The sequence below is a fragment of the Phyllobates terribilis genome, unplaced genomic scaffold, assembly GCF_046119375.1.
Source record: "Phyllobates terribilis strain yellow unplaced genomic scaffold, ASM4611937v1 Scaffold_238__1_contigs__length_3037890, whole genome shotgun sequence".
NCBI lineage: Eukaryota > Metazoa > Chordata > Amphibia > Anura > Dendrobatidae > Phyllobates > Phyllobates terribilis.
The window spans coordinates 260,684-280,485 of record NW_027362998.1 but is presented as its reverse complement, the minus strand read 5'-3'; the positions used below and the strand labels follow the sequence as shown (position 1 = coordinate 280,485).

Below are 19,802 nucleotides of genomic sequence, written 5' to 3'. Positions count from 1 at the left end.
CTTTCTTGTGTTATACAATTCAACTACCTTTTCCCGTAGATCCATTGACAATTCTTTTGCTTTCCCCATGACTCACAATCCAGAAACAGCAGTAGCTGGATAAAAGATGCAAGAGTCAGTATGGATCCCAGAAACTCATTCAACTTTTATGCACACACACTGATTACAAGCAAACAGGTCACAGGTGAGGATGTTACCTTTAGTAGCCATTCAAACCCATTTGTGTCAAATTCTGTGCATGTTATCAGGCCAAAATCACCAGGGTATGTGAACTTTTGATCAGGGTCATTTGGATGTTTTTGGTTGTCATTATGATTTAAAAAGAGAAAACACAGTAGTTTGACAATAAATGGCTTCACCCACCAATAACCATGAGTGGAGAAAGTAAAAATTTGGCCTGGGTATGTAAACTTTTGAGCACAACTCTATCAGAAAGTTGACATAACAAAATATTCCGCATCTGTATATTTACAAAAATAATGTTTGAAAGTACTGAAACTTTTTATCGTTAATTATATGTAGCAGTAAAAGGAAAATTCATTGTACAGTTTGAATTCAGGAGGTCAAACTCATTAAGAAATGGCTCAGTTCATAATGAAACCTGATAGATTTAAATGTTATGTAAAACAGTGTTACGTGATCTGAAAGGTCCTTGAGCTAGTCGGGTGAAAGGTTCTTCAGCAGCTCAGTCAGGACGTGCAGCCTCTGTACAGGTCCCGGTACCTTCCTCTCCTGCTCTGCACCAATCCGTTAGATAAGTGTGGGGCTGGAGGAGAGAGCAGTTCTCTCACTGATCAGGAAGGACACTGTCTCCTTGTTCTCAGTCATAGGAAGCTACTTCCAGTCTATTGGACACACTCCCTTAGTAGCAAGATTTTTTCTTGCTAAAAGTGTGTATTTTCAAGTAAAACATTTTCCACATTAAGGATATAAAAAATGCTTCTCCCCTGTGTGACTTCTCTGGTGTATAACAAGATTCCATTTCCGGTTAAAACATTTCCCACATTCTGAACAGGAAAAAGGCTTCTCCCCTGTGTGAGTCCTTTGATGTGTAACAAGAGATGATTTCTGGTTAAAACATTTCCCACATTTTGAACATGAAAAAAGCTCTCCTGTGTGAGTTCTCTGGTGACTAAGAAGATTTGATTTCGTATTAAAACATTTCCCACATTCTGAACAGGAAAAAGCCTTCTCCCCTGTATGAGTCCTTTGATGTGTAACAAGAGATGATTTCTTGTTAAAACATTTCCCACATTCTGAACAGGAAAAAGCCTTCTCCCCTGTGTGAGTCCTTTGATGTGTAACAAGAGATGATTTCTGGTTAAAACATTTCCCACATTCTGAACAGGAAAAAGCCTTCTCCCCTGTGTGAGTCCTTTGATGTGTAACAAGAGATGATTTCTGGTTAAAACATTTCCCACATTCTGAACAGGAAAAAAGCTTCTCCCCTGTGTGAGTTCTCTGGTGACTAAGAAGATTTGATTTCTGGTTAAAACATTTCCCACATTCTGAACATGAAAAAGGCATCTTCCCTGTGTGGGTTCTTTGGTGTATAACAAGATTCCATTTCCGGTTAAAACATTTCCCACATTCTGAACAGGAAAAAGCCTTCTCCCCTGTGTGAGTCCTTTGATGTGTAACAAGAGATGATTTCTGGTTAAAACATTTCCCACATTCTGAACAGGAAAAAGCCTTCTCCCCTGTGTGAGTCCTTTGATGTGTAACAAGAGATGATTTCTGGTTAAAACATTTCCCACATTCTGAACAGGAAAAAGCCTTCTCCCCTGTGTGAGTCCTTTGATGTGTAACAAGAGATGATTTGTGGTTAAAACATTTCCCACATTCTGAACATGAAAAAAGCTTCTCCCCTGTGTGAGTTCTCTGGTGACTAAGAAGATTTGATTTCTGGTTAAAAAATTTCCCACATTCTGAACATGAAAAAGGCATCTTCCCTGTGTGAGTTCTTTGGTGTATAACAAGATTCCATTTCCGGTTAAAACATTTCCCACATTCTGAACAGGAAAAAGCCTTCTCCCCTGTGTGAGTTCTTTGATGTATAACAGCAGCTGATTTCTGGTTAAAACATTTCCCACATTCTGAACATGAAAAAGGCTTATCCCCTTTGTGAGTTCTCTGGTGACTAAGAAGACTTGATTTCTTGTTAAAACAGTTCATACATTTGGAACAAGAAAATCTATTCTTTGCTGTGTCAATTTCTTGATGTTTGAGAAAAAACTTTTTGACGGGAAAACTATTTCCATCTTCTGACTGTGAAAATGACTTTTTAGCTTTAGGAGCAGTTAGTTTTTTAATGCTTATTTTGTGACTTTGATTTTCCTTAGTAGTCGGTAATGAATCAGAAGACAGGATCTGTTTCAAAGGATCAGATGACACATCTTTGCTGTGAAGGGATGATGGTATATCTGGGGTAATGGAATTTCCTTCAATTGTATCCTGTGGGATCTCAAGTTCATCTGATTTTAAAATTGAAGATGTCGGCTGTCCTTCTGATCTCCTGGTACAGTCATCTGCTAAGTAAAAAAAAATATTATATTTGAATAAAATATTCTTGAAATTTATAATTTTGAACATTTCTATTTAAACTGTTGGTACAAATGGCAAGTTATGAAAAAATATTGAATTATTCACCAAGACAATGACAGTTCACAGTCTAATAGAAAACCTCATAGCATGAACTAGTAGAGCGTGGTGTTCAACTGTTTGTTCATTCTGCCTCCCAAATATGAAATATGCAAAAATGATACCAATAAAAATTTCTACTCATCTCACAAAAAATCAAGCTCCCACTCAGCTCCACCATCTGTCAATGGAAGAACAGAGGTTTCCACATCATTAGTGGCTCAAAGGCTCTTGAAAAGAAACATGGCTTCCATAAACTAATCCAGCAAAATCCGCTCTTCCAAAGTCAAATATGCTTCCTGCTTAACTCAAATGGAAAGCACCACACCCTACTAAAGCTCATGCATAATGCCGGAAGCTGCCAGATACAGCCTTGTTCTCTGCTGGTTAAGTCCTCTGTGTTCAGCTCCCGCATTGAGTTTTTTCTTCTTAGTTTCTTCTCGTGATCCCGGTCGGTTTACTGACTACTATTGTGTCTTCTGATTTTGTATTTTCTCTGCCCTCCTGGTTCTGATCCGGCCACCTGACTATTCTTCTTGTCATCTCACACCACAGAACAGCAGGCAACACTGTAGCCCAAACCTAGGGGTCTATTTGTGCAAGAACAGATCCATGTAGAGGGGTTAAAGGGTGATGGGCAAAACTTTGACTATAGACAATAACACACCTAATGAAAAGATCAAAAAAAAAAAAAAAAGAGAGTAACTAGTGGTGAAATCTCTCTGGGGTAATTAGAGTATGTTTCTTGGTAGCTTCTGGCAATTTAAACTATAATAAGGGTCAATATTTTCTGTCAGATGAGTTTCAAAAAAAATTATAGATTTAATGAGAACTTTTTATAATAGTGCAGAGCTGAGGTGTCTTAAATTTAGATCTCGGGCATTTGGAAGAGACAATGGAGACCTTTTTTTTTTTAAAGACTACAGGGGAGTTACAAACTCACATAAATGAGGCAGGCCGAACCCACCACAATCAAACTATCATAGAATGAACCTGTAAAAAACAAGACAGAATAAAAAAAACAAGTTACATCCCCAACAAGAAGATATGTTTGGTAGGAGAACTCCAACACTAAATCCGAGTTGCACTTATTTATGGTGGACCATTGGAGCTACTATGAGTCCTGACCAGAAGAGTAGATAAAGTATTAGTGCTCCCCATTTCAGGATAGATTGTATCTGAATTCTTTAGGATAGATATAGTTTATGACGTGGAGTGAATCCATGAAATCAAGGCTCACATCATGCCAACATATCGCCGGCAGACATGAAGAAATGTATATTACAGCCATCAGCCACGCACAGCTTAGAGATATATCAAGGCACAGGTGTAATGTTTTTTGTATACTTTATCGCAATTCCTTTTGAAGTTATTTGGTTTAAAAAGAAATTGAAAAGTCAGGATAAAGGGAAACTGCTGTTACTGTACAGAAATTCACACTTGGCCCTCACTGCACATTTAATGTTGTCAATCATAAAAGTGAGGTTTAGTCATAAAGACTGGACCTGGTCTTGTAGGGAGCATATGAGGACATTCAGCGGCACAGAAGGGAGAGACGGTAGATTCATCTAATAAGATATCAGGGTTATAGGAAGCCAACAGCATCATTACCCTTCGCTTTCTCTCATAGGCTCATCATGATATTTGTCTACAAGTGATTTTATAACTTGTCAGCACTTTCTACAAACGCTGTTATTTGGATTGGTAGTTTACAGATCTGGGCAGGTAAGAGTCAGGATCTTCTAATTTCAGTTGGTAGGTGGATCTTCCAGGTTTTAAGTTCTATAGAAAAGGGGTTTCAATGTCCTAAGTGATTTGAACAGTTTTTGGTGAAGGAGAATGTTTTGGTATAGATGTAAAATGGTGATCACACGATTGTGATACAGCTGGACTACATGACCGGTAAACCAGCCACAGCCGGTGACTGAGAAGAATCTGTGACTTCTCTGCATTTAGTGGTTACTACTCACCTGGGTAGTCATATGTAGGAATCTCCTCTTTACATCGCTCATCACCCTTCACATATGTCTCTGTAGTATTAATATGGGTCAGATCTTCACCCTGAAACAAATATTGTACAGACAGATGGAGAAGTCACATATATGATCAGCTCTAATCCTGCCATCTCGACCATTCTCATTACACAAGTATGAACCATATAATACTGGTGGATGAAGCAAGACTGAGCACAAGACCTTCACAGCCGTCTACACATCATAGGGGAGATCTCATGACACCTTCTCTCCATCTACCTGATGATCCTGAGGAACATTGGGATCTTCTTGTTTACAGTCCTGTGGAAGAAGAGGACGGGGACATCTCTCTGGTGTTGTCCTCTTACTGGATAGATCTGGAAAAAACACATACAGGGACTGAATTCATTCTTCACATAAAGATAATTATAGGCCGTGTGTATTCAGTCCTGTCTATTACCTGGTGATGTGAGGGGCTGGGGAACCTCCATCATGATGTCCTTGTACAGATCTCTGTGTCCTTCTAAATATTCCCACTCCTCCATGGAGAAATAGACGCAAACATCCTGACACCTTAGAGGAAACTGACACATACAATGATAGAGTTATCCCCCCGATCCCTTCATAGCTTTACTATAAAATGTCCCAGATCCTAACAGTGTCACCTCTCCAGTCAGCAACTCAATCATCTTGTAGGTGAGATCTAGGATCTTCTGGTCATTGATGTCCTCATGTATCAGGTGGTGAGGTGGAAGCTCCGTGATTGGGCTCAGGGTTTTTCCCCATCCCTCAGACAAAGGGTCCTGATAGCGCTCACTAGAGGTCTTCTTCACTACTGTGTAATCCTGGTTATGGAGAGACACATTCATAAATCTCACTCCAGACATTTCCAGCGTCCTCACCTCTCCAGTTCTGTCCATCTGTTATTCCCATAGATAAGAATGATGTAATGTGACGTCACCAGAATCTCTCACCTCTCCAGTAAGACGGAAGAGGATCTCTAGGGTGAGGTGTAATATCCTCTCCGCCATCTTGTCTCTGTCCATATCCATCCTTGATGGGTAAATCAGGAAAATTCTCTTATATAGAAGATCTTCACTGAGAGGATCCGAAATTGTAGAGACCTGAATGAGAAAATGAGCGGATGTAACGTCATAAAAATCCTGTGTAATAATAAAATTACTGGAGATAATATGGGAAACATTTGAGGAAATTTATGTTTACAGTATCTAATTTTCTTCTTTACATCTACTAATAAAACCTATATATTTAAGGCCACAGACAACAAGCAGTTTCTTCCTCGGAATCTGCAGGTGAATACCTTTCTCATAGACTCATCTTCCTTATTGCTAATTCTCATCTCATTTACCGACACTGGAATCGGTATTATCAATACTGCAGGAGATATTCATTACACGTGACATGAGGAATAGCTACTTCATGATGAGGACGAAATCTTCATCTTCTACTACGGCTCTATAAACGTATTTGGCCAGAGTCCGTCACTGACTACATCACCACCGGCCGTCTAGGTTTACCGTCTTCACCGGACTGTCATCTTCTATCACGTTAGATCTCAGGTCTGATTCACACATAGACTTTGAGGCTTTTATAAAAGCTTGTTTGTAAGAACACAAAGACAGGAGCTATTTGATACCAAAGTCTCCATGGACAGTGTTTTGTGGGGCTTATTTCTGGCCTTAGGCTTTCCTATATTACAAGAAAAACTCCATAAAAAAGCAGATATTAAAATGTTTCAAAAGAAAATTGGCACCAACAATTCTTGTAATAAGAAAAAAAACATGCAAAAAGCACAAGACACATTTTGTTAATTTCTTTTAAAACAAATGTTTAACATGTTAAAAAGTAACTCTTTTGGGCACCAGAACATAAATGTACACCACAGGGATGGCACAGGTACGACTGCTACACCAACCCTGGCAGTCTAACCACTTGCTGCTGTCAAAAGCAAACATGGCATCTAAGAAGGTTTGACAAGAGTTCGGCTCAATGCCCCTCCTCCCCCCAAGTACTCGATAGTGTGGGGCAGCCTAGTTACTTCGATACTTAAATGGCCAATAATGGTGTTTGGGCCTGCAATGTACAAAAGTCTATTAGGCTGGGCCAGAGGCAACATCCAATAAGTTAGTTTTTAATGCTCCCCATACATATTAGACTAAAGTTGCATGAAAGCACTGATTTCAGGGGGTTTGGCCGACTATATAATGTATTTGGGGGCCTCCCGACAGATGATGTCAGGGCAGAGAAGGGTCTGGCATCCTGAATTTCAGAGGCTAATCCATTTATTTTTCCTGTAGATAATCCTCCGCTAGAGGAGTCTGGTGGTGACTCGCTCATACACATCACAGGAAAGCTGGAATATTTGTGTATGGGGGAGTTGGGAGAGACAGCCATCTGCCAAATGACTGTTCAGCCAACACTTATCTCATGTGTATGGGGCCGTTAGTATTACATGACAAGCAGTGATAATACACGGCACTACAGTAGTACAGTGCATCATCTGAGCAATCAGAGGCGTGTATGTTTTATGATCGCACTAAAGAGAGTTGTTTAACCCCTTAGTAATGGAGCAAATTTTGACCTTAATGACCAAGCCAAATTTTACAATTCTGACCAGTGTCACTTTATGAGGCAATATCTCTGGAACGCTTCAACGGATCTTACTGTTTCGAAGATTGTTTTTAGCGGCATATTGTACTTCACGATAGTGGTCAAATTTATTCGATATGACTTACATTTATTTGTGGAAAAAAAATGGAAATTTGGCGAAAATTTTGAAAATTTTGCAATTTTCAAACTTTGAATTCTTATGCCCTTAAATCAGAGAGAGTTATATCACGTGCTTCACAGGAACTGAAGCAACGTGGAAGGAAAAAATAACCATTTAACTTTTTTCACAAAAATTTTACTTCAGACCTAATTTTGTTTTTATTTTTACAAGGGTAACAATAGAAAATGGACCACAAAATGTGTTGTGCAATTTCTCCTCAGCATGCCGACATCCCATATGTGGGGGAAAACCACTGTTTAGGTGCACTGCAGGGCTTGGAAGGGAAGGAGCATTGTTTGAATTTTTGAAAGCAAAACTGGCTGGAAATAAGAGCGGACACCATGTTGCGTTTGGAGAGCCTTTGATGTGCCTAAATAGTGGAAACCTCCCCCCCCCATAAGTGCCCCCATTTTGGAAACTACACCCCTCAAGGAATGTATCTAGATAACAGTACAGACCAAAAGTTTGGACACACCTTCTCATTTAAAGATTTTTCTGTATTTTCATGACTATGAAAATTGTAAATTCACACTGAAGGCATCAAAACTATGAATTAACACATGTGGAAATATATACTTAACAAAAAAGTGTGAAACAACTGAAAATATGTCTTACATTCTAGGTTCTTCAAAGTAGCCACCTTTTGCTTTGATGACTGCTTTGCACACTCTTGGCATTCTCTTGATGAGCTTCAAGAGGTAGTCACCGGAAATGGTCTTCCAACAATCTTGAAGGAGTTCCCAGAGATGCTTAGCACTTGTTGGCCCTTTTGCCTTCACTCTGCGGTCCAGCCCACCTCGATTGGGTTCAGGTCTGGTGACTGTGGAGGCCAGGTCATCTGGCGTAGCACCCCATGACTCTCCTTCTTGGTCAAATAGCCATTACACTGTTTCCTAGCAGCTATTTTACCATGAAGGCCTGCTGCACAAAGTCTCCTCTTAACAGTTGTTGTAGAGATGTGTCTGCTGCTAGAACTCTGTGTGGCATTGACCTTGTCTGTAATCTGAGCTGCTGTTAACCTGCGATTTCTGAGGCTGGTGACTCGGATAAACTTATCCTCAGAAGCAGAGGTGACTCTCGGTCTTCCTTTCCTGGGGCGGTCCTCATGTGAGCCAGTTTCTTTGTAGCGCTTGATGGTTTTTGCAACTGCACTTGGGGACACTTTCAAAGCTTGCCCAATTTTTCGGACTGACTGACCTTCATTTCTTAAAGTAATGATGGCCACTCGTTTTTCTTTACTTAGAATTTGTATTATGGCAAGAAAAAAGCAGCTAACAGTCTATTCAGTAGGACTATCAGCGGTGTGTCCACCTGACTTCTGCACAACACAACTGATGATCCCAACCCCATTTATAAGGCAAGAAATCCCACTTATTAAACCAGACAGGGCACACCTGTGAAGTGAAAACCATTTCCGGTGACTACCTCTTGAAGCTCATCAAGAGAATGCAAAGAGTGTGCAAAGCAGTCATCAAAGCAAAAGGTGGCTACTTTGAAGAACCTAGAATATAAGACATATTTTCAGTTGTTTCACATTTTTTTGTTAAGTATATAATTCCACATGTGTTAATTCATAGTTTTGATGCCTTCAGTGTGAATGTACAATTTTCAAAGTCATGAAAATACAGAAAAATCTTTAAATGAGAAGGTGTGTCCAAACTGTTGGTCTGTACTGTATGTGGTGAACACACTGAACCCCCAGGTGCTTCATAGAAGTTTAGAAAGTAGAGCAGGTAAAATAAAAAAATATATTTTTTCTACAAAAATGTAATTGTAGCCCCAAATTTTTTGTTTTCACAAAGATAACAGGAGAAATTGAAGCCCAAAATTTGTTGTTCAATCTCCCCTGAGTACGCTGATACCCCCTATATATAGAGGAAAACTATTATTTGGGAGCATGGCAGGGCTCAGAAAGGAAGGAGTGACGTTTTGGAACGCAGACTTTAATGGAATAGTCTGCGGGTGTCATTTCGCGTTTGGAGATCCCCTGATGTGCCTAAACAGTGGAAACGCCCAACAAGTAACCCCATTTTGGAAACTACAACCCTCAAAGATTTTATCCAGGGGTATAGTGAGCATTTTGAACCCACAGGTATTACACAGAAATTGATAACATTAGGTCGTCATATAGAAAATTTTAATTTTTCTCACGAAAATATTGTTTTAGCCCCAAATCTGTAATTTTCACGATGGATAATAGGTGAAAATGGATCCCATAATTTGTTATGTAATTTATTCCGAATGCGATGATACTGCATATGTGGTCAAAAACTTCAGTTTGTGCACATGTCAGGGCTAGGAAAGGAAAGAGTGCTATTTGTCTGGAATAAATTGTGAATGCCATGTAGCATTTGGAGAACCCCTGACATGCAAAAATAGCAGAAACCCCCTGACGTGACCCCATATTTGAAACTTCACTGCCTAAGGAATTCATCTTGGGGTTTAGTGAGTATTTTGAACTCATAGGTGCCTCACAGAATATTATAACACTGAAACATGGAAATATGAAATTTTAGTGGTAAAAATGTAATTATTGTATTTGCTACAAATTTTCAGGTACTCAAGGATTAATAGGTGAAACTGGACCCCATAATTTATTGTACAATTACTTCTGAACGCGGTGATGCCCCATATGTCATCAGAAATTACTTTTAGGCCACACGTCAAGGCTGAGAAGGAAGGAGCGCTATTTGGCTTTTGGAGCACAAATTTTGCTAGAATACCATATTTTTCAGACTATAAGACGCACCGAACCATAAGACGCACCTAGGTTTTAGAGGAGGGAAATAAAAATAAAAAATTAAGCAAAAAATGTGGTCATGATGCACTGTTATGGGGGAGGGGGGGTCTGCTGCTGATACTGGTATTGGGGTAACGTCCCCCAATTCTGTTAAGTAGTCATCTTATAGCTAGATCTCACAGGCCCTGGGGTCATCACATGATCTCAATGTACCATGGTAACCATCGGGACCCGCAATTCTCATCACGGGGGTCCGATGGTTACAAAAGGGGTCTTGTGACCCCCTTGTAACAACTTAAATACTGCTGTCACGATTGAATATTTAAGGATTAAAACTGTCTTAGGCTGATACTACAGGGTGTCAGAAGCACATACAGCTGATATCAGCGGGAATTGCCACCTCCAGGCGCCAATATTCACTTATTCCCTATTGCAGTTTTAAAAAGGCCCCTTAACGACAGTCGTTTTAATGAATAACGACGGTCGTTAAGGGGATAAAAAAAAAGTTTAAACGTGAAAAAAATATCAGTTTTAGCAACAAGAAATATCCATCATTATAGGGAAAACAGACTGACTGCACAATGTTAGTTAAGTCACATCCATAACAACAACTTTATTATACTATTATATTATCCTATACACATCGACGTACATAGAAATCACAGGTTCCACAGCAATAGCTCCCAGGTTCTTCAGCTCCCAACCTCAAAAGGGGAAAATTTTTATTATAATAATAATAATAATAATAATGATAATAAAATGGAACACTTAAACAACAGAATATAACGCCAAGTAAATCAAACTTCTGAGAAATCAAACTGTCCCCTTAGGAAGCAACACTGATTGACAATCAATTTCACATGCTGTTGTGGAAATGGAATAGACAATAGATGGAAATTATTGGCAATTATCAAGACCCACTCAATGAAGGAGTGGTTCTGCAGGTGGGGACCACAGACCACATCTCAGTACCAATGCTTTCTGGCTGATGTTTTGGTCACTTTTGAATGTTGGTTGTGCTTTCACACTCGTGGTAGCATGAGATGGACTCAACAAACTCCTGATGAGGTTGCGGATGGTCTCCTGTGGGATCTCCTCCCAGACCTGGACTAAAGCACCCGCCAACTCCTGGACAGTTGTGGATGGAGCGAGACATGATGTCTCAGATGTGCTCAATCGGATTCAGGTCTGGGGAACGGGCGGGCCAGTCCATAGCGTTAATGCCTTCATTTTGCAGGAACTGCTGACACACTCCAGCCACATGAGGTCTGGCATTGTCCTGCATCAGGAGGAACCCAGGGCCAACCGCACCAGCATATGGTCTCACAAGGGGTCTGAGGATCTCATCTCGGTACCTAATGGCAGTTAGGCTACCTCTGGCGAGCACATGGAGGGCTGTGAAGCCTTCCAACGAAATGCCACCCCACACCATTACTGATCCACTGCCAAACCGGTTATGCTGAAGGATGTTGCAGGTAGCAGATCACTCTCCACGACGTCTCCAGACTCTGTCACGTCTGTCACATGTGCTCAGTGGGAACCTGCTTTCATTTGTGAGGAGCACAGGGCGCCAGTGGCGACTTTGCCAATCCTGGTGTTCTGTGGCACATGCAAAGCATCCTGCACGGTGTTGGGCTGGCTGTGAGCACAACCCCCATCTGTGGACGTCGGGCCCTCATACCACCCTCATGGAGTTGGTTTCTAACCGTTTGTGCAGACACATGCACATTTGTGGCCAGCTGGAGGTCATTTTGCAGGGCTCTGGCAGTGCTCCTCCTGTTCCTCCTTGCACAAAGGAGGTAACAGTCCTGCTGCTGGGTTGTTGCCCTCCTATGGCTCCCTCCACATCTCCTGGTATCTGCTCCATGCTCTGGACACTGTGCTGACAGACACAGCTACCCTTCTTGCCACAGCTCGCACTGATGTGCCATCCTGGATGAACTACACTACCTGAGCAACTTCTGTGGGTTGTACTGTAGACACCGCCTCATGCTACTGTATCTCTAGGGGTGAGAGCAATGGCAATATGAAAAAGTGACCAAAACAACAGCCAAAAAGGATGAGAACAGAGAAATGGTCTGTGGTCACCACCTGCAGAACCGCTCCTTTATAGGGGGTATGTTGCTAATTGCCTATCATTTCTACCAGTTGTCTGTTCCATTTGCACAACAGCAGGAGAAATTGATTCACAATCAGTGTTGCTTCATGACTGGACAGGTAGATTTCACAGAAGTGTTATTGACTTGAAGTTACATTGTGCTGTTAAAGTGTTCCCTTTATTTTTTTGAGCAGCGTATTATGGGAAGGCCCATCATCACTTGTGGGGATCATACGGGTTGAGATGAGTCGCTAAGGTCCCTCAGACCTACTCTCAGCTCCCAGTTGATTTGTGAGGACCTCACTGGCTGTGTATCGGTAAAACTCCTCACTAGTAATGTGAAAGTCCATTCGATGAGGGCCAGATACTCCTTTCTAAGTCACTGAATCTTCAGTTGTCCATAGGAGAACTTGTGTCCCAGTTTGGCAACACTGTGGCTTCCGCTCTAGTATAGACAATTGTTTGCTTATGATAAGGAATCCTTCCTTAACTTAATCTCCTTTAATTAGGCCTACTGTCCACTCAGGGCAAAGTTCTATACCATCTAAGTTGGCCTCCTGACCTGAGTTAAGGACCTTATCCGGCTCTTTGTCTCCACTATGCTCCCTGCCTGAAATCCAGATACACACTGCCATTATATCTTTGCTTTCCTTTAGAACATACTATTTGAGGTCTCCCTCCTGGCACACAACACCATATCAATTCAAGTCTGCAACCAGATGGACTGAATGTCTGTATTTCTCACTTACTTATCCCTATCTGACTCATCACCAGGATATTGTTCTCCTGTGTGCTCATACAGCTCAGAATGAGGGCTCCCACACAGTATGATGCCCCCACAATTACTGATATATATATATAAAAAAAAAACAGAAGCAACAACACACATTACTCAACCAACCCCTTTCCTGAGTTGTGCAGCTCTGGTCTGTGAAGTGTGAGTACTGAGGCTCCCTACTACAGGTGTGATGTAGTGACGCCATTGTGCCGGCAGTGCACGGAGTCTCAGACTCACAGGCGAAGGATGAATGGTGGATCGGGGAGATTTCAACTCCCTGATTTACTATTCTATTCAATAGTATCCCCATCATTGGAATGTGGATATCACTGAAATTGTGATGATGGGCAAGGAGAGCTTGCTCGGTGCTGAGCCGTCTCAATTCATGGGCACCATAGCATGCCACTATGGATGATACGACCCTGCTAACTATTGTATGGTAAATATCTCATAGGTAATGGGTTCATTAGTATCTGCACCAAGAATGGGGCTCGGTGAGTATTTATTCATTAGCCGTGGGGTAGTCGGTGGGGTGGATGGTACCATGTTGTGTGTGTAGGTGGCAATCCTGTGGGAAAACCCCTCTAAAATGAAATCTTAAACCTTTTTTACATATATGCTTTGAAAACTGGACTAACAAGATTATTATATACATACATACATACATACATACAGAGGTTGGCACCTTAAGGGATGATAATGCGCCCCCGCTCACTGCTGGCTATACCTCAGAAGCCATAGTTAACTGTGATATATATCAAAAAATACACTGATACATTAAATAGAACCAGATATATCTCAAGGTATAAAAGAAAGGGTATGGACTCATCAGAGAATGTTTCAATAATCCGCCTCAATGTGTTTCCCCACCAGCTTCATCAGGAGACTTGATACAGGGATGATAATTCATGATGTTCAGTATAGTGTGCCTAATAGCCAGGTGTCCATGTATAAATATCCCACTTCATCCAAAACCCCTCCCCAGACTAGGAGGCCCATTTCCATTCCGGGAGGTGAATGGTCACAGAATATATAGAATGGAGTCTGTCTACAATAATGTACTGCGCTTGAGCTACTTCTCATGAGCTAGAGGTCCGATAATGTCCATCCCCTAGTGTGCATGTCCGGAAGTGACGCGCTTTACACTGAAACGCAAGATAAACTGATTACCACTGCGCCAATCGTACCCGTGACTGCGCATGCCAGTAGTTACATGTTCCACGCCGGAGAGCATAATGGCCTATATGTGTCCGGACCATCACCATTGTCAGTGGATAAAATAACATACGGTTAGAGGGTTTGTGCTTGTCTGTGCGATACATCCGGTCAACTGATTACAGGGGCATAACGGGGGCATTACACTGTGTGGGGGGCATCATACATCCGGCATAAGGGGCATAATGGGGGCATTACACCGTGTGGGGGCATCATACATACTGCATAATGAGCATAATGGAGGCATTACACTGTGTGGGAGCATCATACATAGTGCATTAGGGGCATAATGGGGGCATTACACTGTGGGGGCATCATACATACTGCATAAGGTGCATAATGGGGGCATTACACTGTGGGGGCATCATACATCCTGCATAAGGGGCATAATGGGGGCATTACACTGTATGGGGGCATCATACATACTGCATAAGGGGCATAATGGGGGCATCATACATACTGCATAAGATGCATAATGGGGGCATTACACTGTGGGGGCATCATACATACTGCATAAGGTGCATAATGGGCCCATTACACTGTGTGGGGCATCATACATCCTGCATAAGGGGCATAATGGGGGCATTACACTGTGTGGGGGGCATCATACATACTGCATAAGGGGCAAAATGGGAGCATTACACTGTGTGGGGGGCATCATACATACTGCATAAGGGGCAAAATGGGAGCATTACACTGTGTGGGGGGCATCATACATACTGCATAAGGGGCATAATGGGGCATTACACTGTGTGGGGGCATCATACATCCTGCATAAGGGGCATAATGGGAGCATTACACTGTGTGGGGGCATCATAAATCCTGCATAAGGGGCATAATGGGGGCATTACACTGTGTGTGGGCATCATACATACTGCATAAGGGGCATAATGGAGGCATTACACTGTGTGGGGGCATCATACATCCTGCATAAGGGGCATAATGGGGGCATTACACTGTGTGTGGGCATCATACATCCTGCATAAGGGGCATAATGGGGGCATTACACTGTGTGTGGGCATCATACATACTGCATAAGGGGCATAATGGGGGCATTACACTGTGTGGGGGCATCATACATACTACATAAGGGGCATAATGGGGGCATCATACATCCTGCATAAGGGGCATAATGAGGGCATTAAACTGTGTGTGGGGATCATACATACTGCATAAGGGGCATAATGGAGGCATTACACTGTGTGGGGGCATCATACATACTGCATAAGGGGCCTACTGGGAGCATTACACTGTGTGGGGACATCATACATCCTGCATAAGGGTCATAATGGGGGCATTACACTGTGTGTGGGCATCATACATACTGCATAAGGGGCATAATGGAGGCATTACACTGTGTGGGGGCATCATACATACTGCATAAGGGGCATAATGGAGGCATTACACTGTGTGTGGGCATCATACATACTGCATAAGGGGCATAATGGGGGCATTACACTGTGTGGGGGCATCATACATCCTGCATAAGGGGCATAATGGGGGCATTACACTGTGAGGGGGCATCATACATCCTGCATAAGGGACATAATGGGGGCATTACACTGTGAGGGGGCATCATACATCCTGCATAAGGGACATAATGGGGGCATTACACTGTGAGGGGGCATCATACATCCTGCATAAGGGACATAATGGGGGCATTACACTGTGTGGGGGCATCATACATCCTGCATAAGGGGCATAATGGAGGCATTACACTGTGAGGGGGCATCATACATCCTGCATAAGGGACATAATGGAGGCATTACACTGTGTGTGGGCATCATACATACTGCATAAGGGGCATAATGGGGGCATTACACTGTGTGGGGGCATCATACATCCTGCATAAGGTGCATAATGGGGGCATTACACTGTGTGGGGGCATCATACATCCTGCATAAGGGGCATAATGGGGGCATTACACTGTGGGGGGCATCATACATACTGCATAAGGGGCATAATGGGGGCATTACACTGTGGGGGGCATCATACATCCTGCATAAGGGGCATAATGGGGGCATTACACTGTGTGGGGGGCATCATACATACCGCATAAGGGGTATAATGGGGGCATTACACTGTGTGGGGGCTTCATACATCCTGCATAAGGGGCATAATGGGGGCATTACACTGTGGGGGGCATCATACATACTGCATAAGGGGCATAATGGGGGCATTACACTGTGGGGGGCATCATACATCCTGCATAAGGGGCATAATGGGGGCATTACACTGTGTGGGGGCTTCATACATCCTGCATAAGGGGTATAATGGGGGCATTACACTGTGTGGGGGCTTCATACATCCTGCATAAGGGGCATAATGGGGGCATTACACTGTGTGGGGGCATCATACATCCTGTATAAGGGGCATAATGGGGGCATTACACTGTGTGGGGGCATCATACATCCTGCATAAGGGGCATAATGGGGGCATTACACTGTGGGGCCAGTAAAGGGGTCCTGTACTATGAGAACAATACGTTTCCTCCCTTCCTGTCTCCATAGTTGGGTCGTATGTATCTATTACAGGAAACAGAACAAAAACCTTATGATTCTTATAAAGGGGCAACACAAGACCCCAAAAGAGTCTCCGTGCTGAAGGGGTTAATGCCCCCTGCGCCCAGTAATGGGGTCTCCACATACCTCCACCTGCAGAGCCGCCACCACATATATGGCTGCTCTGTGCGCACAGGAGCTGTGATGAGGTCACAGGAGGGGAGGAGTCAGGGGTCACATGATCAGGGGCCTCAGTGGATGCAGGACTCTGCTGTGCTGGTTGTCATGGTGCTGGATGAGCTGAAGTTTATGTGTGGGGTCAGGAGGGGTTTACAGGGGGGATGTAGCAGAGCCGTGTGTGTACGAGGTGTACGGAGTAGAGCCGTGTGTGTACGAGGTGTACGGAGCAGAGCCGCGTGTGTACGAGGTGTACGGAGCGGAGCCGCGTGTGTACGAGGTGTACGGAGCGGAGCCGCGTGTGTACGAGGTGTACGGAGCAGAGCCGCGCGTGTACGAGGTGTACGGAGCGGAGCCGCGTGTGTACAAGGTGTACGGAGCAGAGCCGCGTGTGTACGAGGTGTACGGAGCACAGCCGCGTGTGTACGAGGTGTACGGAGCGGAGCCACGCGTGTACGAGGTGTACGGAGCGGAGCCGCGCGTATACGAGGTGTACGGAGCGGAGCCGTGTGTGTACGAGGTGTACGGAGCGGAGCCGCGCGTGTACGAGGTGTACGGAGCGGAGCCGCGCGTGTACGAGGTGTACGGAGCGGAGCCGCGCGTGTACGAGGTGTACGGAGCGGAGCCGTGTGTGTACGAGGTGTACGGAGCGGAGCCGCGCGTGTACGAGGTGTACGGAGCGGAGCCGTGTGTGTACGAGGTGTACGGAGCGGAGCCGCGCGTGTACGAGGTGTACGGAGCGGAGCCGCGTGTGTACGAGGTGTACTGAGCGGAGCCGCGTGTGTACTGACGTGTAGCCAGGGTCGGTCCGGGTAGGCACCTAGTTACGCCCCTCTGGTCCCTTCTTGTATCTCAGAACAGATGTTCCACCACCCGGACCCGTAACATGTTTTTTGCAAAAGAAAACTCCTACCTCTCTACCTATACAGCTACTCTGCACTATTTTTTTTTCTAAAAGAAAATCGCACGTCACTTACACTGCGACGTCCGCTACTCTAACTAGCTAAAAAAGAAAAAGTCCCTTGGAGCAGACTTTGATCCGTACGATACTATCAGGGCGCTGCGGCCATAGGAAAAGCACAAATACTCAGTGCAGGATGCCGCGCACATAAAAAAAAAAGCACAAAAAAAGTGCGCCAAAAATACAATTGGGAGTGGGGGGATCTGGAACAGGGAGTGGGGAACTGCTGTGATCAGAGATCAGTCACCCAGCACAGGAGGCAGGAAATTGCAGGAGGATCGCACTGGCCACCAATGATTTTTTTCTTTCACTCAGGTAACACTGGGGAGTATATAACCATCCCACAAGCCAACTCTGAGGTCAAGATGGCGTACAGAGTGGTGATTACTATTTTAGATTAACCCCTTTGGCGCTGATTGGCTGAACAATAGTTACAGACCAAACAGCACTAAAGGGGTTAATCAGCTGAGGTGACGTTACAATCATCCCAACTATTGTGACTACAGTGATGGGTGCAGTCTCAGACCGCACCCATCGTAGAATGTCACATCGATTTTTTTTTAAACTTTATTGTAATATTGCTGTGATTTAGCTGGTCAGAAGTGATCAGCCAATCACAGTGATCGCCGACGCAGGGGGTGTTATGTGCAGGGATTGCAGCCATCTTAACTTGGTCACCGCGCGATGCCGCGCTGTGACCGGAAATACCAGAGCCGAAGAACAGTATACATACGGCGTTTGTTGGGAAGGGGTTAATAACTAATTTTGCTATCTATATGATGTCCATGTGGCAAACAATGCGTGGGTCTCACGATACTACCACCGCACAAAAGACTGAATTCTCACAGATCGAATATAAGAAAAGGTTCTGTCCACCATGGATTATCCCGCCATTATAGTCTGATCACAACATGATCCGGATCAGCCCTATTGAATTTGCCCTGCTGTTGACCCAAAATCGTATTCAAAATCTGAATAAATCAATCGTCATTTTTATCATATATATATATATATATTTCTTATTAAATATTTTTAATAATTATATTTTGTGTAAGGTACAATCTCTTAATATTTGCTCAATAATAGTTTACCTTAATTTGTTATTTCGGTTGGGAATTGAACTCGCTCCCGCTTCATTTTTTGTTTTGACACTCATTTTGCTCGAAGATTTCGTCTTTATTCCTCTTTCACGGCTTCTTTGGAGGCTTGTACTAAAATTTTCCCACGTTACGTCACAATTTCACCCAGCCTCTCACTAGCAGCTGGGTTATCCCCGAATGCTGAGTTCATCTAAGTTCAGCGGAGGGACTTTCCCAGCAGCATAATTTTTTCCCACGCTATGTCACGATTTCACCCAGCCTCTCACTCTAACAGCTGGGTTATCCCCAAATGCGGAGTTCATCTAAGTTCAGCGGAGGGACTTTCCCAGCAGCATAGATTTTTTTCCCACGCTATGTCACAATTTCACCCAGCCTCTCACTCTAACAGCTGGGTTATCCCCGAATGCGGAGTTCATCTAAGTTCAGTGGAGGGACTTTCCCAGTAGCATAGATTTTTTCCCACGCTACTCTCTTAGCGATTTCTATGTCCAGTCCTTTAGTATCTTATTTCTCTTATATATTCACGCTTAAAATGTGTTTTATATGTTCATATAATATCTAATAACTAATATTTTAACATTCCAAACACTTTTATTCACTACAATCCACTTCTTAATAAATTTATGGTTCTATACACCCCAATCGCCCCTTTTTTTTAATCCTCTGGTTCATTCACTCTTCTCCGTGGCACGCCAAGATCACATCGCTCACACCAATATCGATACTTTGATCTTGTGACTTCTAGCCCGTCCTACATCCTGATATTTTTACATCACACTATATTTTTAGATGAAACTTATCACCACAAACGTGGATTTCATTATTTTC

General features: G+C 43.3%; 1 protein-coding gene across 1 annotated transcript; it reads right to left on the bottom strand.

The window, feature by feature from the left end:
* Window positions 1–242: 242 nt before the first annotated feature.
* Window positions 243–16,944, bottom strand: LOC141217356 (uncharacterized). The gene is made up of 7 exons (XM_073665784.1): window positions 16,884–16,944; window positions 5,588–5,737; window positions 5,279–5,458; window positions 5,074–5,197; window positions 4,893–4,990; window positions 4,611–4,701; window positions 243–2,528 (listed from the first exon to the last, which is right to left on the bottom strand). Exons 2-7 carry the CDS (start codon window positions 5,663–5,665, stop codon window positions 922–924), a joined length of 2,178 nt encoding a protein of 725 aa, XP_073521885.1. The 5' UTR covers window positions 5,666–5,737; window positions 16,884–16,944; the 3' UTR covers window positions 243–921.
* Window positions 16,945–19,802: the final 2,858 nt, after the last annotated feature.